Source organism: Anabrus simplex, chromosome 9, assembly GCF_040414725.1.
Source record: "Anabrus simplex isolate iqAnaSimp1 chromosome 9, ASM4041472v1, whole genome shotgun sequence".
Classification (NCBI taxonomy): Eukaryota; Metazoa; Arthropoda; class Insecta; order Orthoptera; family Tettigoniidae; genus Anabrus; species Anabrus simplex.
This window is the reverse complement of record NC_090273.1, coordinates 45,926,383-45,952,753: the sequence shown is the minus strand read 5'-3', so window position 1 is coordinate 45,952,753 and position 26,371 is coordinate 45,926,383. Positions and strand designations below refer to the sequence as shown.

At 38.0% G+C, this 26,371-nt stretch overlaps 1 protein-coding gene across 1 annotated transcript in view; it reads left to right on the top strand.

Annotated features, from left to right (window-relative positions):
* Positions 1–26,371, top strand: part of kl-2 (dynein heavy chain 2, axonemal kl-2) — a 638,176-nt gene that overhangs the window by 599,034 nt on the left and 12,771 nt on the right. Inside the window, exon 80 of the mRNA XM_068229141.1 lies at positions 17,924–18,019. Within this exon, the coding sequence (XP_068085242.1) occupies positions 17,924–18,019 (96 nt within the window). The remainder of the gene's footprint in view (positions 1–17,923; positions 18,020–26,371) is intronic.

Here is a 26,371-nt window from a genome sequence, read left to right as displayed (position 1 = left end):
CCTAGGCCTTTCCTATCCCATCGTCGCCGTAAGACCTATCTGTGTCGGTGCGACGTAAAGCCCCTAGCAAAAAAAAAAAAAGATACTGGTATGTTGAGTCTTGTGCAAGAGCACCAATCATGAGGCCTGTCACCTCGATATTATCCGGACCATATCCACATCATTTGAAGAGGATAGTTGGCTCATAAATACTCTTCTTTTCCTGGTGTACTTCACTGGGCTGGCCAACATACGATTTAAACCAAACCGCAGATCAGTAATGTATCCTCTGATGTTGTTTTTGAAGACTGTCACATCAATTCTTTGGGTACTACCGTTCTCCAACAACCCATGGATCTATTTGTGCACTGTATAATCAGTGTCTCTTAATGACTGAGCAATGGAGCTTTGTATTGCATGCTGTCTATTATCTAATAAAATAATTATTCCTTTAAGTGGAATGTTATGTATTTTCCACCATTCAATATTTACAGAAGAAATAAATGTATATATTAGCACATATTTCAGTCTATGTGACCTCCTTCAGCTAATGAATTTAATATATTTATTTAATTTGCTGAGTTGTTGTATTCATCAGTTGTAGTCTATTATCTATCAAGTTTATGACAAACATGCACCTAAGAGAAGAGTGAAGGCCTCCTGGCCAGCCTGCCCTTGGCAGACAATAGAATTCTGAGATGGTGCATTGTGATACTCTATATCATTTAAAGTTAAAAACTTCATGATTGTTCCGTATTGAATAGAGAAATAAGAAGATGTACAATATTATAGGGAAGGATCCACCTTTCAATACTCCGTAGTAAGTTGAACTAAAAAGTAGTTACAACCTGTTTATTGGGACCGGTTTCAACACATTTCAAGTGTCATCATCAGCCAATTAGCGAAGATCTTAAAACAACTAATATATTGAACACAGACAAAAAATTAACATTGTATCATATCGTAGCAATTCAGTTAATGTTCAAAACACAATAATCACAGTCAAGAGAGTAAACAGAACATCACTATCTTGCGCCGAAAACAAATATAGCTGAAGTTCATAAGCAGATCAAGTATGCACTTATGTAAAGTCGTTGCTAGGCAGGTCTTGTAGGCAATTGTTTCTCCGGCCGAAGAGTAAAAGGTGACGTGAATGAAGTCTTAGGAAAACACTGTAGGATTTAATTTCGTCAAATTCAAAGTGGATATATAGGTTTTAAAATAATTTAAAACGTTAAAAAAGAATAAAGCCAAATAAAAATATATTAAAAAATAGGAAGAAATAATGAAAGAAATACGAGGTTCAACTCAAAACAACTTGCCGTAGTAATTGATAAAGAAATGATAAATAGAGAAAGGGGGTGGGGAACGTTTATTAGAGGGTGGTGATGGTGGTGGTGGTGGTGGTGGTGGTGGTGGTTATTGTTATTAGAGGAAATACAATTGGGCAACAATCCTTTAACCGATAACTTCATTTTTCGAAGTGTCGGTTCTCTTCCTCTTTTTTCCTCGAATTAGTGTTATATAAAGGATTGTTGCCCAATTGTATTTCCTCTAATAACAATAACCACCACCACCACCACCATCACCACCCTCTAATAAACGTTCCCCACCCCCTTTCTCTATTTATCATTTCTTTATCAATTACTACGGCAAGTTGTTTCGCGTTGAACCTCGTATTTCTTTCATTATTTCTTCCTATTTTTTTATATATTTTTATTTGGTTTTATTCTTTTTTAACATTTTAAATTATTTTAAAACCTATATATCCACTTTGAATTTGACGAAATTAAATCCTACACTGTTTTCCTAAGACTTCATTCACGTCACCTTTTACTCTTCGGCCGGAGAAACAAATGCCTACAAGACCTGCCTAGCAACGACTTTACATAAGTGCATACTTGATCTGCTTATGAACTTCAGCTATATTTGTTTTCGGCGCAAGATAGTGATGTTCTGTTTACTCTCTTGACTGTGATTATTGTGTTTTGAACATTAACTGAATTGCTACGATATGATACAATGTCAATTTTTTGCCTGTGTTCAATATATTAGTTGTTTTAAGATCTTCGCTAATTGGCTGATGATGACACTTGAAATGTGTTGAAACCGTTCCCAATAAACAGGTTGTAACTACTTTTTAGTTCAACTTACTACGGAGTATTGAAAGGTGGATCCTTCCCTATAATATTGTACATCTTCTTATACTCTATATCAACGTTATAAGCAAACTTCATCATCAGTTTTCTATATGTATATACACACACACCCACACACAATACCGAACTCTCAGAAACAGGCTCAAACAACAGATCCGGAACAAGAAATTTCAATATTTTTATGTTTAGATAACAACTAATAGTGAAATTGCTTGGAAACAACTCCAATCATGAGGAATTGGTAAACTTCATGAGTGTCACGATGAACCTGAAATCCCTCCCAATGAGCTAAACAATCACTTTGCTAAGGAAGTCCTAAAAATAGAATAACAATCAGTGCAAAATACCATCAATTGTTTGCTAAGACAACAGCCATCTTATCACCTAATGTTGAAATTTCGAGAAGTTACAGAGTACGAAGTAAGGAAGGACATACTGTACTCTCAATTAATTCTTCAGCTGTAGCAGCCGATGATATTCCTATCTGCTACATCACCAATATCAGTGATATCATTTTGCCAGCAATAAATATATTTAATGCCTCTCTCGTTGCTGGTTATTTTGCAGATAAATGGGAAGATGCCGTTATCATTCCCATTCCAAAGAAGTCTTCTGCAAAAGCCATATCAGATTTTTGCCCTGCATCCATACTTTCAGCTTTCTCTAAAGCCGTAGAAAAACTAATATATCAACAATTGATACAATATTTGAAAACATATTCATTGTTTAATCCCCATCAATAAGGTTTTAGGAAAGGACACAGCACTGCGGCAGCCCCAGTTAGAATTAGGGATGACATCAGAAAAGCTATGAACAACAGGAATTTGACACTTCTAACTCTCCTACACTTCAGCAGCGCATTTGACACTGTTAATATTAACATCTTATTAGCTAAGTTGCAAGGACTTCATCTCAATTCCACTGCAATACGACTGTTCTCCTCATACATCACAAACAGACGTCAGCTAATAGATAGATAAATAGGTAGACAGACAGATAGATAGATAGATAGATAGATAGATAGATAGATAGATAGATACATCAGATCTAGATTTAGAAAAAACATCAGAGTAGAAGAGTATATACTTTGCTGGAAGTATTAGTTATTTGTTCATTCCAATCTAAGGTTTTCATTTATATAAATGAATACCATTGAAAAAGTCAGTGAAAAGCCTTGGAGGAAAGTATATACTTTGTTTCACCCACTCAGAATTCAGCAGTCGAATACCATTGAAAAAGTCAGTGAAAAGCCTTGGAGGAAAGTATATACTTTGCTTCACGCACTCAGAATTCAGCAGCCTTTCAGGATTCTTCACACTGTTCGGGGTAGAAATAGCTCTAGTCTGGCAATATTCACTATAGTCAAATGCACAGCTATGGAATGGCCATGTTATATAAATGACAAACTTTTAGATATGTTATTTATATTTGAAGAGTGTCACTGGAATGAATTAAAATCAGCTGCATTTCACACTAACTGAACTGGAATTAGCTCTCAGTAAGTGTAAGATTGGGAAGTCAGCAGGACTCGATGACCTTCGAATGGAACAAATTAAGAACTTTGGTCGTACTGCGAAGTGCTGGTTGCTAGGACTCATGAATAACTGCGTTCAGTCTTCCATGATACCTAAAATATGGAGGAAGGCTAGGGTCATAGCCATTCTAAAACCAGGCAAAGATAAAAATGACCCTAGGAGCTACAGGCCAATCTCCTTATTATGCCATCTTTCTAAGATTCTGGAGAGACTAATCCTCAATAGGTTGACTGATAAAATCGAGCCACTTCTGATTCCACAGCAAGCTGGATTCAGGAGAGGGAAAAGCTGCACATCGCAGGTGTTGAAATTAAGTCAACACATAGAAGATGGCTTTGAAAGCCGGAAAATCACAGGAGCTGCATTTATAGATCTCTTGGCAGCATATGATACTGTTAATCACCGAATTCTCCTTGGAAAGGTATACAGCATGACAAAGGACTTCCATCTGACTTGTGCCATTAGAAACCTACTTCAAAATCGAAGTTTCTTTGTTGAGTTCCAGGGAAAAAGAAGCAGGTGGAGGATACAGAAGAACGGACTACCTCAGGGAAGCATGTTGGCACCAATGCTTTTCAATATTTACACAAATGATCAGCCTCTTCCTGCCGGGACGAATAGTTTCATCTATGCTGATGATTGTGTCATCACTTCTCAGGGGGATAACTTCAAGGCGATTGAACAAACATTGTCCACAGCTCTAGACACTCTTGCTGGCTATTACAAGAAGAATCAACTAACACCAAACCCAACTAAGACGCAAACCTGTGTTTTCCATCTAAACAACAGAGAAGCTTCCCGAACTCTGAAGGTCACTTGGCAAGGCATAGCATTACAACACAATCCTACCACGAAGTACCTTGGAGTCACTCTGGATCGTGCCTTAACCTACAGAAAACATTGTTTGAACATCAAGCAGAAAGTGGCTGCTAGAAACAATATTGTGCGGAAGCTAACTGGAACATCTTGGGGAGCACAACCAGACACAGTGAGGACATCTGCCCTTTCGCTCTGCTATTCCGCAGCTGAATACGCATGCCCGGTGTGGTACAAATCTTGCCATACCAAAGCAGTTGATGTAGCACTCAACGAAACCTGCCGCATTATTACTGGATGTTTGAGACCTACACCTTTGGAAAAAGTGTATTGCCTTGCAGGGATAGCACCTCCCGATATTCGCCGTGAAGTGGCAGCCAAGAAAGAAAAGAGAAAGGTGTTGACATCGGAAGCCCACCCTTTGTTTGGATATGAGCCACCACGCCAGCGGCTTAAGTCTAGGAAAAGCTTCTTGAGAGTAACTGAAACACTTGCAGGAACAGCGCAGCAAGCAAGAATTCAAGAATGGCGCGTCAGAAGTCAACATACAAGGATCAGTCAATGGATGACCCCAAAAGAGGAACTCCCTCTTGGCCATGTCACAGATTGGGTGAATTGGAGAGCACTGAACAGACTGCGCTCTGGTGTTACGCGGTGCAGGGTAAACCAGAAGAAATGGGGTTTCGAAGTGGACAGTACCTTGTGAGTATGTGGAGAAGAGCAGACCACAGCCCATTTGCTGCAATGCAGTTCATGCCCATTCAGCTGCACAACAGAAGACCTGGTTAAAGCAAAGCCAAATTCACTTGATGTTGCAAGGTTTTGGGCTCACATAGTTTAATGTGGCTCTTCGCCATTGGAGTATTTATATTATGTTTTTCCTTATCTTTAATTTTAAACTTATGTATGCTTCTGACATGATATAAATAAAATAAGCTGCACTTTATGCACAGCCATATCCAGACAGATAACATCGAGAATGCAGTATGTTCCAGAGTGTAGAGGAGAGGCTATGCTAACATGGTACACATTATGTGGCAACAACTCGCCTATCGAGGACACAGCAAGGGGATTCAGAGGAAGTTAATATGGTTAGAGAAACTTGCCATAGAACATTATGCAAGTACTAGAGGTATGGCACATACATTGACAATACATCATGTTAAAAGTGCATATAATTCTAAAATATAATGTGCACTGGCATGCCTGTCATGAGGATTTCAGTGAGTGGATCGCTGAACAAATAAGTAGCGCAGACCTAGGCATATATTATGTTATTTTATTGTTGTAAATTGACATACTGTATTTAGTGTCTCGTTTTGTTTTGGTTTGCCAGATTATGCCTCTAAAAATGCCCATTTTAAACTCCATGTTGCATTAATTTCTTGCAGCAACAGCAACTCATTAACAAGAGTGCAAGAGAGCATAATGAGAATGGTAGCAATGTGAGTGAAACAGGAAGGGGTTATTCTGAACATATGTTGGGATGAAACGTACAACAATATTCATATGACAGTCTTCCTCATTGGGGTAGCAACCCATTATAAATGCAGAGTTACATCTGAATTATCTGAATTACATGTGATAAATTTCATGATTTTGTCCATGTTGACTTACACTAAAGTTAAGTAAAATGAATTCAAAAGAAATCACAAGGTCAATCCACCAATTCAATGCAGTATATATCTACAAAAAAACAAAAATGGATAAAATAAGGAATGTGGATAACAAACAGCAGCTTGGACTGGAAAGAAGCTTGCTGGAGACCCTAAAAGTGAAGAGACTGCAATGTTATTGTCACATGAAAAGGATAATTCCCCACAGGACTCCTTGAGCATACTATGACCACAGTTTTCCTGCAGATTTTCAAGGACCTAGAAATAGGAGATGTAAACTGGCATCGCAAATATGTTGTTTTTTTGTTTTGTTTTTTTACAAGCTGCTTTGCGTCGCTCCGACACAGATATAGGTCTTATGGCGACGATGGGATAGGCCTAGGAATGGGAAGGAAGCGGCTGTGGCCTTAATTAAGGTACAGCCCCAGCATTTGCCTGGTGTGAAAATGGGAAACCAAGGAAAACCATCTTCAGGGCTGCCGACAGTGGGGCTCGAACCCACAATCTCCCGAATACTGGATACTGGCCGCACTTAAGCGACTGCAGCTATCGAGCTCGGTTCGCAAATATGAACAACATCTGTGGATGGACAGGACAAACTGAAGGAGGCTTTGGTGCAGAACCTACCATTGACAGTTGATAAGGCAGATATTTGAAAGATCCATCGCTGGTACGAGGACTGTGCGATCAGCCCAAAGTTATTCAGAGTCACCAAGGCAAACGGACCGGACGAGCTGACCAATTAATTTTGATCTAATAAAAGCGTCCCTTCCACTTCTGGTATGGACTCTGTTTGCATATTAGCTTTAGAATTACCACAGTTATCCAGGTAAGTGCTATGATCTAAGAAACCATAACTGATTTAATGAGCCATTTGCGATTTCACCTTAATTTGGCTTGCACTGAGACATGCAACACAACCGCACCCAGCTTACTGGAGCTAAGAAATGATGATGATGATGATGATATATCTGAAGCAATGGGGACATCCACCAACAAAAAGTTTTTTTCTTATATAGACAATTCAAATCAAACATTTCAGTTATTATTGGGATTTGAAGAGGGTGCTCATTTTAATGGATTTTGATAGTTTCCAGTTTTATCATTTCTGTAAATGGCCACAAAAATCATTTATATGCATCTGAAGCCAAAGTCAAAAGCCAGCTAAAAATAAAAATGAAGTATCAGCTGAAAATTCACAATTTGTTGAGAGAAAGACAGTTTTTTTAATCTAAGAAAAGGTCCTACTACACAATTTTGTAAAATGTACACGTAGAGATAAACAACATTATTATGGCTTAAAGATAAGGTTAATAATACTGTATGTAGAATTTTGTTGTTGTTTTCTAAAGGAAGATTTCATATTTATTCCATTAATCTTTTGCATCCCAATACAGCTTCTGACTTGTGATACAAGATTTTCCAGCACTTTAACTCATTTCACACCAAGCAGGAGGCTTGTATTGCATAAGGAGTACTGCAGACATGTGTTCTAAGAGAAAATATATTGTCTATATAAATAAAGTTGTAGGGGGTACGCTATCTGTAATTTAGTTTATTTTGACAATTTTTCAGATATTTATCTGTTTTAGGTCAACTCAAGACTGTATCAGTAGTTTTTAGCTTTTGTGTCTGTTTGTCTGTCTGTTCCACCATCACAGTGAAATGGCTGGATAGATCTCAACCAAATTTCATATTTAGAGCGTACACATCCAGGAGCTGGTTTAGATATCCATATGATTTAAAAATCACTGAATAGACTGGGGGTATATAGGTGGACCAGAAATTATTTTTTCAATTTTCTTGCATACTACTGATTTCCTGTAAAATTTGTAGACTATATATGAAACATACCTTCATTTTAAACAACTTTTGTTATGTACGTAATATTGCTTACTCTTCAAATGATAGAGAAAATTACTATTTTCTGTGGGTTTCATGACTGTATTGAATGTCCAACAACGAACCTACTGGTTACCATGGCAATGTCTCTGGCTGCTTGCCAGCGCGGAAGTAATGTAATGCCATTTTCGTCATCATTCCTGTAAACTTGTGGTTGTTCATTGGGTAGAAAGCAAGAGAGATGCCAAGCTGCCATTCTGCGGTGTATTTCTCTCTTTATAATGGAAACTCCCCATCTCCATTGTGAATGGCATTAGGCATGTGAGCCTGCCATTATAATAGAAATTCCTGAACTCAATTGTGAATAGCAGCAGGAAACGTGGCCTGCCATTATCATTAAAACTTCCTAACGCGCACCGTATATCGGATGCAATGTAAGCAGTCCTCCCATGGTGTTTCTCGAATAACTCCAAGAGACGTGCAATTTAATATCATCTTTCTCACTGTGTGTTCAGCAATTTACATAGAAATCTGTATACAATGTAAAATACCGTAGCGAAACATGAGTACATTTTCTAATTTGAAATAAATTTTCAGCTTATTAGGTCGTGTTAAGTATGTGGAGTAGATGCTGAAAAGATTTTAAATACAGAACAGATGCCAGTAGGATATGAACCCAGGACCTTCCAGTTTTGCATTGGGTGATCTACTAATAGAACTACGATGAGCTACTACCACTAGCACAACTGTAGAATGTGCACTTGTACCCACTGCGGGTCAATTCAAGTATAACTGAACATAGCCTAATAAGCTGAAACTTCATTTCTGGTACAATGACCCTCTGTGGGTGAGGAATGCAGACCAAGAATACATCCACAATATCCCCTGTCTGTCGTAAAAGGCAACTAAAAGAGGTGACCATGGGATGATGGACTTAGAACTATGAAACTACTTGTGATTAGTACCATTATGAGAGGAACATCGTGCATCAATGTTACTTGTGATTAGTACTACCAAGTGAGGAACATCATGGGTCTACATTACCTAGGAGCAGTACCCGTATGTGTGCAACACCACGGGTCTGGGTGTTGCCTGTGATTAGTACCGCCGTGTGCATCTCACTGAGGTGGAGGAGGGGGTGCTCACCTGCACAGACTAGTGTCTAGCAGGAGAAGGTGCTGAGCGCTGCGCTCAAATGTATTGGTTCCATTGTGTTCAGAATGAGTCTGCATTACCTCTAAGTAGTACCACTATATGAGGAACACCATGTGTCTACATTGCCTGTGATTAGTACCATTATGCGGAACACCATAAATCTGGGTTGCCTGTGGGTTGTACCATAATGTGTGATACACCGTGGGTCTACATTGCCTATGATTAGTACCACTATGTGAGCAACACCATGAGTATATGTGGCCTGTGATTCTATGTAAGAAACACCATGGATCTAGCCAGGGCCCATGATTAGTCCCACTATGTGAGGAGCACCATGGGTCTGCATAGCTTGTGAGTAGTACCCTTATGTGAGGTACACCATGGGTCTGTGTTACCTGTGAGTGGTGCTATTATGTGTGACATACCATGGGTCTACATTACCTGTGATTAGTACCACCATGCGAGGAATACCATGAGTCTACGTTACCTGTGATTAGTACCACTATAGGAGGAACACCATGGTTCTGCTTTACCAGTGATTAGTACCATTATGAGGGGCCGGTGACCTGAATTTTGAAGCCCTTTGGACAACAAGCATCATCTCAGAAAATAAGGCATTGTGAATTGGATCCACTGGTTGTTTTGGATTCATGATCATTTTTTCATCATCATTCTTTTTAGATTCTAGTGAGCTGATACATTTTGAAGTTTTAATTATTGGTTCATTGTGCTGCACCTCATACCATTAGAGGCCAATGACCTAGCTGTTAGTTCCCTTTAAACAACAACAATCATTATCATCATCATCAAGTACATTGCCATCATGAAAACTAAATATTCACTGTTACGACCACTCTACTACATCTTACCTTCTGCCTTCTGTCGCATTCTACCGTCCATCTGCTTGCTCGCCCAGCTGTTCACTGACTGGCCTGTTCTCCTGCACTGTTGCTGCTCCCTCGTTGTGACGTCACACCTACGTATTTTTCATCGAGTAACTTCTCGAATCTCTTCACCACGTATATAAGCAAGCTATTCCTTAGTTTCCCCGGTCAGACATTGAGTTGGAAAACAACACGAGTGGAGAGAGCGGAACTGTTCGCTAGCGGCTGGCCCGTTGCGACGTTTTACCTACTTTTAATTTGTGAATAGCTGCATTGTTTATCAACAGACTGGGTGAGCAAAATGTTACAACTTTTTATATCTTTCGTGGTTTATATCAAGATTTGAACTTTGAATGTTAAATTATTTGGTGGCTTCATGGTCTCCATTCTAACTGAGTCCTTCAGACTGATACCTTTATCTATCTCATACACCAAAATAAACTGTGCTTGGACAAGTGATAGAAGTGTTGCCACATCCTGGACTTTTTCTACAGGCCCGAGTGGTCGCTTACATTGCCAACGTGATAGCGTTTAAGCAGCCTGGAAGGATTCCCCCCCCCCCCCCCTCCTTTTCCTCTTTTCTTCCCTTCTCACTCAGTTTTCTTTTTCTTGCCCTTTTTTCTTTTCCGGTATTGAGTAGTAAAAATTTTGCCTCCCGACGTGCTTTAATTCTCTTGCCCTCTTTTGGGTTTCAAATGAAGATTGTAAGGGTGGCCTTAAATCATTATTTTCAGATATACTAATGTACCCCTTCCCCTGTAATTCTTAACCAATGTGGGTTTTTTTAATAAAAGGGTAGTAGTAAATTTAAATAGGTGCTAATTCTGGGTTTTTTTCTGTCGAACTCTGGTCTTGGGCTTTTCTTGAAAATCATAATCGTTATTCCCAAGAATTCTTAATTATTATTCATATTGATTGTATTTTGGTTGTCAAACGGGCTGAGCCCTTGCTAAATGTTTGTAATTCCCATTCTTTGTTTGTTATACACTGCCTATTCTAGTCATTTGAAGTTTAAATACAATTTGTTTTAAATCAATTCACTTTCCTTACATTTGGTTCGTTGTACGTTCTCTCTCACTCTTTACCTTTTTCTTCTCTTTTTTTTTTTTTTTGAACATTGTACTTACCACGGACAGCCCTCTCGGTTAGCCCGCCGTGGCGTCCACTGGCTCTGCTGATTGATGAATAATAAGTCTGATATACTAGGTTTGACCCAACGAGGCATCAAGCGCATGCCTTTCCGTGGTCCGACAAGTCACCACCAGTGAAATAACATTTGCTTGCTTCTAGCGTTATGGTGTCCTAATGATTACCGTTTGATGATCTTTGATGTTGTGGGTCGACCATCCTATCATTATCTATGCCAAGATTTTCGTCCTTTTAGCCATTTGTATGAACATAATATTTATTAGCACCCCACATTGACAAATACGCCACAAATGGTAGCAGACAATCTTTTCTATTAATTATACGCCCTGTTTTTCTTTTACTTATCGTTATGGCATGTTTTTCGGATAACTTTCCTCTGGGTGACAGTTCTAATTCTTCACCACTTCCTTCATATCACAATTTGTCCTTACCCAACCCTCCTGTCGGGGACTTGATTTCTTTCTCTCCTTCTTCTGATTCATTAATGCATTCTTCTGATGACATAAAATCTCCTCCAGTCCTTGCTCAACATGCAATGTTTCCGTCTCCACCATCCCATTTTTCTTCCTCCCCTCACCTTACTTCTATTGACAGTGCACTTAATATTCAAATAGTTAAGCAGTCATTGCTTCTTGTACCTCAGCTACAGGCTACTGATCCTCGCAGCTTGACCATTTGGCTTTTCTCTGTGAGAAAATTTTTAAATATTACACTTGCTTCCTTCCCTCAATTAATCGGTCTTTTGTCAGCTAAAACTACTGGTTTCTTTTCAAAATTTTGGCTTGATAATATGTCTAATTTCTCTTCATGGTTTCACTTACGGACTATAATACACACTTATTTTTTGCCATATGAGATTCGTTATAAATTAAGTACTGAGTTTGTCCGTCGCCACCAACTACCTACTGAATCTACACATGACTATCTTGATTCTATTACCACCTATAGTGATGTATTGAACATTGCTTATAATACTTCTGAATTAATTTCAATTGTCCGTTTTTATGCTGCTCCTTCCTTTCGTCAGCTCCTTGATGCACTTAACCCCCCCACTACCATGCTTCAGTTATATAATTTGGCTCAGTCTCATGTCTTTAATTCTTTAGGAGATCTTTCATATTATTCATCTATTCCCCCACCTGGTATCGTACCCCCTCCCTTACCTATTTCGTTACCTTCGCATTCCGTCTCCCCTTCTCTATCAACAAATCGTTCAACTATAACATGCTTTCGTTGTAAAGGTCAGGGACATATTTCTAAGTATTGTACTGCCTCACTTTCGGGAAACGCCTTCCACCCACGTCGTTAGGCAGTCGTCGTATTATTGGGGAAAACCTGCCTTCATCTACTTTTTCTCCAGCTGAAAATGTTCCTCAATTTTTTTCCAGTATATATAATGCTTCTTTTCTTCCATGTACTTCTCATGTGTTGATAACTGTGAATAATTTGCCATCGGTTGCTCTTTTAGATTCAGGTGATGCCGTATCCCTTATTAGTTTACCATTTTTTGAATCATTAAAAGCTAATTTTCCTCATTTGCAGTATACTCCATCTTCTTGGCAATGTATTTCCACATCAAACCAACCCCTTCATGTCCTTGGCACTATATCTTTAAACATTAAAATGCAATATTTTTCCTGACCTTTTACTTTTCTTGTGGTTGAACATTTATCGTCTCCTCTCATTTTAGGTTTTGATTTTTTTTTCTAACACTGGTCTCATTCTTGATTCAGTTCACTCCCAGGTTTCTTTTAATTTTTCATCTAAATCTGTTCCGTTGATAAACCTCTTTGATTATCCCTTTTTCCATCAGTCTTCCTCCCTCACAATTAATTCCCTTTATTCTGATCAGGTACAGTCTCTGCTCCAGGAATTTTTTGATGTGATCACCCCTAACTTAGGGACTGTTAACAACTTCACTGCCCATATCGATCTGACTGACACTACTCCGGTTCGTTCTTCTCCGTATTTTCTCAGCCCTCCTAGGATGAAGATTCTTAATGAATTAATTGATAAGATGCTTCGTGATGGCACTATCGTTCCTTCATCCTCCAATTATGCTTCTCCTGCCTTCATTGTTAATAAACCTGATGGCTTCTTTCGATTTATTGTCGATTATAGGAAATTGAACTCCCGTATATTGTATGATGCCTATCTGATGCCCAAATTACAATCTGCTTTTCAACATTTTTCTAATTCTCATTATTTTACTATTTTTGATTTCAATTCCGCTTACAATCAGATTCCTCCTTGATGACATTAGCTCTCGCTACACTGCGTTCATTACGCCTAATGGTTTATATCAGTTCAAAAAAGTTCCTTTTGGTTTAAATCTTGGATCCCAGATCATGCAGCGTTTTGTTGATTCTTTACTTTCCGATCTTAAGTACAAATATTTATTTCCTTTTATTGACGATATCCTTGTTTATTCTCCTGATTTTGAATCTCACCTACTGCATGTCCGTGAAGTTCTTACACGTCTTCGTTCCGTTAGCTTGACTGTTAACCCTTCTAAGGTTCTTGTCGCTCAAACATCTATCAAATTTCTTGGTCATATCCTTAGTTCACAGGGTGTCGCTGTTGATCCTGACCGTGTTTCTGCCATTCATAAAATTCCCCCTCCTCAGAATTTGAAACAATTGCGCTCCTTTTTAGGTATGGTGGGCTTTTATGCCAAATACATTCCTAATTTCTCTCAAATTTTGGAACCTTTAAATCTCCTTAAAAGAAAAGGCATTAAATTTCACTGGACTAATTCTCAACAACTTGCTTTTGATACCTTAAAATCAAAACTTTCTCATGCCCCTCTCTTGCAAATTCCCAATTTTTCCCTCCCCTTTGAACTCTCAACTGATGCCTCTGACGTCGCTCTTGGTGCTGTCTTACAACAAACTTGTAATGGCCAAACCTTACCCATTGCCTATTTTAGTCGTCTTTTATCTCCTGTCGAACGAAAATATTCTCTCTACGAAAGAGAAGCTCTGGGGCTTCTTCTGGCTATTGAACATTTTGCCGAATACTTGGACCATCGGGAATTTGTAGTAAATACAAACAATCAAGCACTATCCTGGTTGCTTCATAATGCTCCTAAAATAGGCCGTACTGGTCGGTGGCTCCTTCGGTTATCTCGCTTTAAATTTTCGCTCAAGTTTGTATCGGGTTTCCATAATTCAGTTGCTGATGCTTTATCCCGCCTTTTTGAAGATAATCAATCCCATGAACCTGAAATTGATTCTTTGCCTGTTAATGCTATTACTTCTATTTCCTCCCTTACCAATTTTCCTCTTTCTTTTCAGTCCTGTGTAGACCATCAGAAACAAGATCTGTATTGCCAACAGCTGATTCATGACCTTTCTCTTCCAAATTACTCTGGTCCTTTTCGTTTGCAGAATCATCTCCTCATTTTTAAACCTACTCCACATGCTATTTCTTGCCTCGTTCTTCCTTCAAATTTACGTCCTATGATTTTTCAGTATTTTCATGGTTCCCCTGTTGGGAGCCACTTTGGAATGGCCAAAACTTATGTTCGTCTTGCCTCTTTATTTTTTTGGCCACAGATGAGAAAAGACATATATTCATGTGTTTGTTTATGTGATTCTTGTCAAAAACATAAGCCACTCAACCACCAACCCTATGGTATTTATGCTGCTTCCCCTGCTACTCATTCCGCTGAGAAATTCTATATTGACATTGTTGGCCCATTAGTTAAATTTTCAAAAGCAAATGCTTATATATTCACTTTGCTCGACGGTTTTTCAAAGTTTCTTATTGTTCGTCCGTTACGAAATATTTCTTCCCAAATAATTATTAATATTATCCACTCAGATTTTTCCTATCATTGCTCTTCCTAAAGTATTAATTTCCGATAATGCCTCTATTTTTACTTCTAAAGCTTTTTATAATTTTTGTTTCTCTCACGGTATCAAGAAAGTTTTTACCTCCCCATATCATCCTCAGGGTAACATTGTAGAACGTTACCATCGAAATATCAAAACCTTTCTTTCTATTTTTCATTCTACTGACCATAAGTCTTGGGATTCCAAACTCCCCCATTTTGTTTTGGCATTAAATGCTACTATTAACTCTTCTACCTCTTTTACTCCTGCCAAGTTGTTTCTTGGCAGAGAGTTACACACACCCCTTTTTTTAACTTGGAATTTACCCTCATTATTGGATACCCCCTCTCATCTTTTCACTGATACTCAACTGAATCACGCCCTTCAACAACTTCTTCACGCCAGAGATCTTCACCGTAAGGCTTGCAATTCCCGAGTCCGTTCTCCATCTTTTCAAGTTTCTGATTTTGTATTATTAAGGAATCACCCCATTAGTTCTACTTCTCAAAATTTATCTGCAAAGCTCTCCCCTCGCTGGATTGGCCCTTTCCGTATCCTCTCCTTTCCCTCTCCGACCACTGCCCTCCTCCAATCCCTTGACACTCCTACTGATGTTAAAAAGGCTCATTTTTCTCAGATGAAGAAATTTTTTCCTCCTTCTGTTCCTGAGGGCCAGGGATAAGGATTTCTTCCAGGCTGCCTTTGTTGTTCCTTTTGGTTAGGTTATTTATCTTCTTTCATTTGTCCATTTTCAGTTTTCTATACTTGTATTTTTTTTCTTTTCCTTTTGCTCACTCCGTTCTGCTCTCTCCACTCACCCTCGCCCTATGACTGACTCTCCCATATATAAATTTTGGGGGTTTTATATCCCGTTTTTGATTTCTAATATGGGAAACTTTACTTTAAATTACATATATTGTCCTAAAACATCCATCTTTATTGCATCTCTCTCTCTCTCTCTCTCTCTCTCTCTCTCTATATATATATATATATATATATATATATATATATTAAAGCCACTCCTTTTTTATTAATGTATATATGTATATTTTTGTAATTCTCTCTTTCAATCCATATCACTTTTCTCTTCCTTTTTCTTTATACCCCTTTTTTCCCCTCTTTATCTCTTTATCCCATCCCATCCCTTTTTCCCTTTCTTCTCTTTTTCCTTTTTTTATTTCGCTGCTTATGACTGTTTGGTTTTTGCTTTCCGTTTCTGCTTCATCGTTCTACGAGTTCTGGCTATGGTACCTTCTTTGGTCAACATGGGAATTTATTCTACTCCTCTGGATCATCGTCGTCATCTCCCCCATCCTTCGGATTCGCCGAGTGGTGGGAATATGTTACGACCGCTCTACTACATCTTACCTTCTGCCTTCTGTCGCATTCTACCGTCCATCTGCTTGCTCGCCCAGCTGTTCACTGACTGGCCTGTTCTCCGGCACTGTTGCTGCTCCCTCGTTGTGACGTCACGCCTACGTATTTTTCATCGACTAACTTCTCGAATCTCTTCACCACGTATATAAGCAAGCTATTCCTTAGTTTCCCCGGTCAGACATTGAGTTGGAAAACAACACGAGTGGAGAGAGCGGAACTGTTCGCTAGCGGCTGGCCCGTTGCGACGTTTTACCTACTTTTAATTTGTGAATAGCTGCATTGTTTATCAACAGACTGGGTGAGCAAAATGTTACAACTTTTTATATCTTTCGTGGTTTATATCAAGATTTGAACTTTGAATGTTAAATTATTTGGTGGCTTCATGGTCTCCATTCTAACTGAGTCCTTCAGACTGATACCTTTATCTATCTCATACACCAAAATAAACTGTGCTTGGACAAGTGATAGAAGTGTTGCCACATCCTGGACTTTTTCTACAGGCCCGAGTGGTCGCTTACATTGCCAGCGTGATAGCGTTTAAGCAGCCTGGAAGGATTTCCCCCCCTCCTTTTCCTCTTTTCTTCCCTTCTCACTCAGTTTTCTTTTTCTTTCTCTTTTTTCTTTTCCGGTATTGAGTGGTAAAAATTTTGCCTCCCGACGTGCTTTAATTCTCTTGCCCTCTTTTGGGTTTCAAATGAAGATTGTAAGGGTGGCCTTAAATCATTATTTTCAGATATACTAATGTACCCCCCCCCCCCTTTAATTCTTAACCAATGTGGTTTTTTTTAAAAAAAAAAGGGTAGTAGTAAATTTAAATAGGTGCTAATTCTGGGTTTTTTTCTGTCGAACTCTGGTCTTGGGCTTTTCTTGAAAATCATAATCGTTATTCCCAAGAATTCTTAATTATTATTCATATTGATTGTATTTTGGTTGTCAAACGGGCTGAGCCCTTGCTAAATGTTTGTAATTCCCATTCTTTGTTTGTTATACACTGCCTATTCTAGTCATTTGAAGTTGAAATACAATTTGTTTTAAATCAATTCACTTTCCTTACATTTGGTTCGTTGTACGTTCTCTCTCATTCTTTACCTTTTTCTTCTCTTTTTTTTTTTGAACATTGTACTTACCACGGACAGCCCTCTCGGTTAGCCCGCCGTGGCGTCCACTGGCTCTGCTGATTGATGAATAATAAGTCTGATATACTAGGTTTGACCCAACGAGGCATCAAGCGCATGCCTTTCCGTGGTCCGACAAGTCACCACCAGTGAAATAATATTTGCTTGCTTCTAGCGTTATGGTGTCCTAATGATTACCGTTTGCCTTTCCGTGGTCCGACAAGTCACCACCAGTGAAATAATATTTGCTTGCTTCTAGCGTTATGGTGTCCTAATGATTACCGTTTGACGATCTTTGATGTTGTGGGTCGACCATCCTATCATTATCTATGCCAAGATTTTCGTCCTTTTAGCCATTTGTATGAACATAATATTTATTAGCACCCCACATTGACAAATACGCCACATCACTTAAAATAAAATAAAACAATTATTATTGTTGTTTAAATTTCTATTTCAGACTACTGCAAGAAAGGATAAAATACCCATAGACTCGCTGTCTTGGAATTTCAGGCCTTTTGTTATGGAGGAGTATGATACTCTTGAGCCACCCACTGTGAGTATAATTTCAGAGTAATCGTACAAGTAGGTACTAAGCAAGTGGTCTGTTATGATCTGTCGCTTATCTGGATGTCCAATAGAGTAACCTCCACTGGAACTGTTCAGAGTAATAATTATCATTATCTTAATGTTTTCAGACAACATAACTGCTAATGAGATTGAGAGTGGTACGACTAATGGAAAACTTATAGAATGTATCTGCGGCAGTTATCCGCAGAGATTTACAACTTATGAGTATGAAATGGTAGCTACAGGGGTCTAACTGATCTTTGCATTGCTTTCACTTTCCTACTTGTACATGACTCATCTCTTTGTTTTCTAACTCAACTCTCTACAATCTGCGTTTGACGAGAAGTCACGGCAGCTTGTAGGTACGGCACGAGTAACGGATACTACACTCATAGCTACAAACATAGACAATGCGAGCTCTCTGAAACAAATGCATGTTCATTATGCAGTACTTACAGTAAATGTGTAACTAAAGCACAATTATACTACCACTTTGAAACTTCACAACAGCACCTCAGCTCGCAAGAATCACTGCAGACGGAAAACAGATGTTCATTGTCAGGCCTTATGACTTGACACTGCCGCATGCGGAGCAGCCATGCTTAACACTCCCTTTCCTTACCCCGCATCTATGTGACTTCTCATCAGACGACCATAGTAGGTAAATGTTTTTATCTTATGTGATCATATGGTTGGCTAAGCCTGTAAGATTTTCCATTTTTCATTTCCTGCCTTTTATTAACTTTCACGAGAGCCTTTGTTATTCAGTGAGTCTGTCTCTTCCTCTTTTTAAAACATTTAATATTAAGAGGGGTTGATAAATCATCAATTTACCCCCTTGAAACAACCCTTACCACTTTGGCACCTACATACATGTTTCTATAAGAAGTCAGAAATTGACTATACTCGGTAGACCCCAAAATATTTACCAAAACGAGTCCACTTGCATGAAGGCAAGTTTGGCAGTGCAATTTACTGGTAAACAACAACACTTGAGGACTCATGAGGAGGCCCTGATAAACAGTTTTTGCCTTGACCAAGGCAGTCAGTTGGCATAGGGAAAGTGCAAGTAAAAACTAGTGACAAAATCACAGGTACATTAAAGATCCTCTTTCAGGATGAAGTGAGTTTTTGGCCTTTTTTTAGTTAAGCAGCTAAAGTAGGAAATTTAGCATTTTAGGCAAAATCCTTGCTATGTTAACATAGGAATCCCAGATTTTCAAAATTAAAAACTCAGACACTAAAATGTTTCTCTACTATGGTGGTACCACATAAAGTGGGCTTATAAAGACTGACTTATCACCATACAAACATGTGAGTATAAGGTAAAAAATAAGACTGAAATTTATATAAAATTTTTCAGAAAGTACTTTATTCCTGAGTTATGATGCATAATATCCTATTCCTGAGTTATGATGCATAATATCCTATCTTGCTAGGCATTAAATTCTGGACCAGTACTGCATTCAGACATACCACATTCACTGAAGTAGTGATTCCAAATTAACAGAATTTAGTGAAACTTCAATATTTATGTGACCTGTGGAAGAGAATATTTGCATGGCCAAAATTCATTGTCATTCTCATTGAACATCTCCAGTTTCCTGGATGAGGTGTCTGTCCACCTTTGTCTCTCCATGAACCGCTGTTCTATCATAACCTTCTCCTAATCTTGTACTCTCTTCTCTACATCTTTTGTTGCTAGATCGGTCCACTGGTCTTTTTCCTTTTGCTTCTTTGTCATATTCCCTTCTTGTAGTCCTGCTTGCACTTATGCTTTTTACATGGCCAAACCACTTCAGTCTTGCCTTCTGGATACTTTGTAGTAGGGAGTCTCCTATTCCCACCTCCTCTCGGACTATTTCATTCCTGATTTTGTCCTTCCTGGTCTTCTGTATCATGGTACAGCTTGCAGATTTGAGTTATCTTGTTTTGTTACCATGGTCGTTTTCTAATTTCCATGTCATTACTTTTCATTGTTTATTTGTTTCCTTCTGAGTTACATTTGTCATATGGTTCAAGTGCATGAACAACAATCTGTGGTTGCTGTCCATACTTTCACCAGAAATGACCTTATCATCAGTCAACCATTTCCCACCACTTTTGCTTGTGGTGAAATCACTGATCAAAGTTTTATGTTTGCCATCCCAAAATACATGTGACACCAATTAAAATCTTGTAAATTTTGCTGTCAAGTTTTACCTCTTTGTTATGTTTTATTCTTAAGAGTTTGTTCTGTTCACTAGCAACTGCAGTACAGTAGATATTTGTTATTCATTTGTGCACTTCACTACGCATAGTTGATTCCATCAAGAAAAGGCTTTGTTTATTGTACGTAGATCTGAATAGGGTCAATAACATTCCAAAAGCAGTATGACAATGAGTACGCCTCTGTCTGCGTTTACATGGATGTTACATTGAACATGCTATGGAGTAAACTGAATGTACATACTTTGTATTGTATTTGTGATCCCTTAGTTTAGTCAACTCTGGAAGGATTTTTTTTTTTTTTTTTTTTTTTTTTTTCACTGGTTGGAATTCCGGAATTCCACTCTGGGTAGAATGCATTTACTGTTAGTTTACACTACATATGGTACCTTGGTTGAATTTGTGATCCTTAATACTTTCAACACTACCATATTTTCACATACCCTGGCACTGAACTGGGTCTGTTTTCTGAACTTTAATACATTATTACACAATAGCAAAACATATTACAAACCTGATTTTTGTATAATTTGAAGGTGTCAGCCATCCAAAACAAAGATGTTAAACAGGAAGTACATATCCAAAGTATTTTAATTATACCAGTCTTATGAAAAACATAAAAATGTATGGAAAAAATTTTATGTTAAAGTTTCACCAATAAGCCTGCTCAAACAATAAAAATGAATCATTTACTGTGGCTACTTAAGCCACAAATAAACACAATTACATTTTAAATACTAAATGTACCTATTTAGAAACAGTTTGTTTGGTATAGTATCCCTGAAAACATTGGGCAATGCACAGTCCAACTTTACACTCCTTGCGCCACCATCTAATTTATTTTCATGGTACAAGTGAATCATCAGCCTTAGTCTCTTTATTTAAACAAAAAATAAGCCCAAATTTCTGGAGAGGTGAAGTATTTCTGTTGTTTGTATTCAGAGTAAAATAATGCAGCTAAAAACTTGCATTCGAAATTAACATAACAAATAAAAATCTTGCCCGAACTATTACTTAATGTGAAATCTGCTTCGTAAGCAGAGTCTTCATCACTGTCATCTACAGTTTTCTGAACCCGCTTCTCATGATAAAATGTCCAAGATATCACTATCATTGAGCTTGTAACCGCTACAGATTACACAACACAAGAAACAGTAATAATAATAAAAAAGGGATTTAAGCTTCATGAGATTTGGAATACTTGATAGTAAATGAAACACACATACAATTAGTACTTTAGAAATAGTGTAGAGATATAAATACCAGGTTAACCAACATGACGACTATAGAAAAGGAAATGGGAAACAGGCTGGAAGCCCTACAAGGTGCGTGAAAGATAGTGTGTTGTGGGGAAAATGAAATCGATGGTGATCTCTTTCTGAACACTTAGATTTACTGGTATTAAGCAGATTAAGGTACAAAACAAATTAATTAGCAAAACAGCCAAAATAACATATTGAAAGGAAATCAGGTAATTTTTTTTTTTTAACCACAAGGTTTACATCAGTAATATTTAGACCTTACAATTATGTACCATAAATTGTGACATTCAGTTATCGGGATTTTCTTACACTTAAGAAAATGAAATCAATGTGAAAATTATACAGTTTACCAAGGGTTTAAAATTTTATTCAAGAAAATGAAATCAACGTGAAAATTATACAGTTCACCAAGGACTATTCTCGTATGACAAATGAAATTAAGACAGGGTATGTTGAAACATTTACTGAGAGAAAGATAGTTGCAAGAATAATAAAATTGAATGTAGAGGCCAATTAAGTTGCTGCCTTCCCTAAAACACTTCAGTAAAAGGCGCATAGCTTCAACTGGTGTACATTAAATTGATGCTGAACTACCGGAGACAATCCCATGGGAAATAACTTTACATATTACTTATAAGACATGAAAACAACATTACATTTGATTAGAATTTTCAAATCAAGAAAAGAGAATTGCCTTTGAAGATAAAATTGTTATGACTAGCTGAAAGAGCTAAGTCATTTCAAAGTTAAAAATTGGCGAATGCGTAGTATCATGGGCAAACTCTGGTGCACAAATTAAAATTTACATTAAATTTAAAATTTAAAAACAGAAACAGAAACAGTGCTCACCCAGAGAGCCGGTGATCCCATCACGCAACAGACGGACAAGACGTCTGCTCCCTTTGCTGATCAGTAATCAAAGACCCACACACTAGAGACACACTCCCGGAGCTGCTGGAAGCTGGAAATGGGGCAATCAGGAGATAACCAATTAGGGCGCGGGAGCACTCACACAATTCTTGCATCCACCAATAAGAAAGGTCGTTATCTAACCTATCGCAGAGCTTTACTCGAATGTTCTTTATGTTGAACCAGCAACTTACTGGTAATTACAAGAAAGAAGCTTTTAAAAATGACACGTGGCAGTACATACTGCCACAAAAGTTAGTTACCAATATTAAATGCACCGTTACTCAACATTACAAAATTCCTTCAAATCAGCATCCATCAAAATCAAATTTAGATAAAAATATAGATGTCAAAGATTTTAATGTCCTTAATGTCTTTTCTTGAAGCTTCTGAAATTAAAGAAAATGGTACACAACATCTTTCAAAATACAATGAAACAATAAAAAGCAACTGTTTTAACCAGTGACAGAGCTGGTGTGAGGACATGTTTGTACAATAACACAGCTGACAGTTTTGGCACGCTTAACACCCAGCACATTGAGTGCTTCGGTTGAGGTCACAGCAAGGAGAAACTACCCTTTATCGTTTCACTTTAAACTTCTCCATAACTGCTGCATTCTTGTGGACACTAGATAAAATCCCCCTAAGCAAGAGACAGCAACCATATGGGATACATGCAGCTGTTTATGAACACCGGTGAAAATCATGCCCGTATGGCATATGGGCACCATCCAAAACCAGGAAATCAGTTTGCACGTATCCCGTACGAGCATAGAGTTGAAAGTGTTAAATTAATATATTCTGGGAGGAATGTATTTTGTTTGTGTTGTATAACTCTGAAATAAAGCCATTTCAGAAAAGTATATATCATTTTAGTATTACTTTTAGTTCTACATTACAGCCACAAAGTTTGTTCCATAACAATTTACCCTGTATTTGAATGTTTGGGGTTTAAAGGCATATGATTTGCAGTAGATACAGTCCTCGAAATGATGTGGGGCAGAGATGGGCAGTCTGAGACAGGATCTCGAGATTTCTCACGAGAGGTGTCTACAGATCTTGAGAACATTGTCCCTCATCATGTGATGAGCAGCTTACGTAAGCCTAGAGCTAATTGGAGATCAAAGTTGCTTGTGCAAAGTACACGAGTAGTCAACCCTGGGCCTTTGCTATTCCATAAATACAAGTCAGCAAGAACTAGGCCGCTCAGTTCTATCACATGTCTGTTATTGATGTGATATTACATCATCTATAAGGGATTCTCACTGTGGCAGAGTACAGCTGATTGTAAACAACGTGAACTGGGTATATGAGTGTTAGAGGGTTGGTCATACTGATAAATAACTTGAAAGAAATAATTCGATATCTTGCAATGTTGTCATTTTATCAGCGACTGAAGTTAGCCAATCAGATTGCTTCACGGGTGAATTCAAATGGGCTATGCGTGGCAGTGTTGTTAAATCTGAATGTGGCTTAAGACCGGTTTGAGGGCACCAAAGTATGTTACGAGTGTTTTTTTTAATATCCACCTATTCAATACAAGGAGATCTTTTTTTTTTTTTTTTTTTTTAGAAATTAAATATTATTATAAAATGTTAAGTGAAACATGTCCCTTATAACATACTTTGTATTTACGTACATTTCAATACGGACCTAACGTGAGAATTATAACGTGTAATGATGGCACCAGTCGAAGAATAAAACTTAGCCAGGGGAGGTGCCTGAATGCAGACCTCCAAGCTGACACGATTGCGCCATACTATGACACTGGCTGAAACCAACGCTGTATTTGTGTTTGATGCTGATTTCTCGGGGTGGCTCCCAAGCCGTTCTTAACTCTTCACAGGCGGAACCATATATATGTTCCGTTCGAAAATCGCGAGTTTACTAGCCGAGGAGGTACCCAAATATCCTCAGAGGTGGCAAGAGCTGTTCTCTCAACTCTTCCGGCGAGGGAAATCCCTGCAGTATCTTGCTGAGTTTGTTCTCCTGTTTGTGGGAGTTTTGTAATACATACGTTGTGTGACGCAGTTTTCTCGTGAGCGTACTTCTTACGTATTTTCATGGTTTTCCGGGAAAATGGATCGGTGATACAGCCATAGTGTCGATATTGGATGATACTGTCGAAGAAGTGTCTGATTTTAGTGAATGTGAGTCTGAGGAAAAAAATTCTTTCTCCATCTCGTCTGAGTGCAACAACAACACATGTGACGCTGACACAGATAGCGACAGAGCGGACGACTGGACGGTGTGAGTAATAGCAACCCTGTGCCAACAAATATTATTCCCATTTGTAATATTGATCAAGGGCCAATATTACCATCGCATTTTGATACTGATACGCCCACTGTAGAATATTTTCATCTATTTTTTTGATGAAATATTTGATGATATTCTCAATGACACTAAATTACATAGGGACAAAAGGAAAATACAGGTAATATTGACCACAAAGAAAGCAGAATGAGAAATTGGCATCACCCAACATTGTCTGACGTAAAGACCTTTATTGGAGTTTTGAGGATCCATTACCTTGTCGTTTACAAATTCAGGGTATTATTTGTGTAAAGCATAGGTTCAACTGCTATGACTATTTTCTGACATTTTTTTCATATTTTGATAGACAAAAACAAAAAATTAAACCAAAATATAATTGAAAGTATTGTTTTGTACATATATTTCATATTAGCAGACTACAGTGTACTTCAAGTTAACCACTGTCACATCATAAAGTGGAGTGTGCCTTGTACCATTCTTCCAATGAAAAAATGATTTTACGACTTTTATTTTTCCTTCAAATCACTCCAAATTTGGATTTCCACTCCTAAACAAGGTATGTGGTATATTTAGATATATTTATATGGTTTTAATAAATTTTCCAAAATTTTGCTTGCATTTTTATTTTTTAAATTTCTTTGCCACCTACGGCCATAAATGACCGCCGCCCGCGAAGGGTTAAGTCACATGCAGATTTTATAATACTGCCACACAAAACCCATTTGAATTCACCTGCAAAGCGATCTGATTGGCTAACTTCAGCAGGTAATAAAATTAGAACGGTGCAAGATATCAAATTATTTCTTTAAAATTATTTATCGCTATGGCCAATCCTCCAGGGCTCATTATACCGATTCACGTTGTTTCCAACCACCCTGCATACAACAGTAATGCCCTTATTCGAGGTTACCCATTAAACCAGTGATTTATGTCTTAAAATTCTTGGGGCTATAGATGTTGTACTAATTACATCATACCGAGAGGTTATATATGATGGTATTAACGATATCTGTGATTTGTGTTTTAAACCGTATGTGAGGAACTTAGTTTAGCCTCAGCTCTTCATATATGGTACATGATGTTGGAGTTCATTGACGCTGTGAAATGAGACTGTTACAGCAAAATAGGGCAAAAATAATGTATTTTGTGAAGAACATAACAATATTAATGTTGCAATTAAAAAAAAGCAATCTTATATGTTCACTGGATTCCTTTTACAGTAATATTTACACGATGTTTAGATGTAACATTCTGAGAAACTGATACCATGTGTTACACATTTTGTAATATTTATTCTTCAATTCTAAACATTGTGCATGGCTATCTGTTGAATAACAATTCAGAACATATTTCATTGTCCTCCAAAAACATCTTTAGCTACTAAATATCAGCTTATTACTAGTTGAAAATCATAATCCAAAAGGATGTACATTACAGAGTCTAAAATAATAATAATTTTGTGTGACTATTGCTAGCCTGGTGCAGCCCTTGTAAGGCAGACCCTCCGAGGAGGGTGGGCATCATCTGCTGTGTATGGTAAACCGCATGTTATTGCAGTGGATGGTAGTATTAGGTGTGGTATGTTAGTTGCAGGAATGCAGGGGACAGTACAAACGACACCACTATCCCCCCAGCCCCCCAACCCAGGGGAATTATCCATTTAAGATTTAAATCTCCAACCC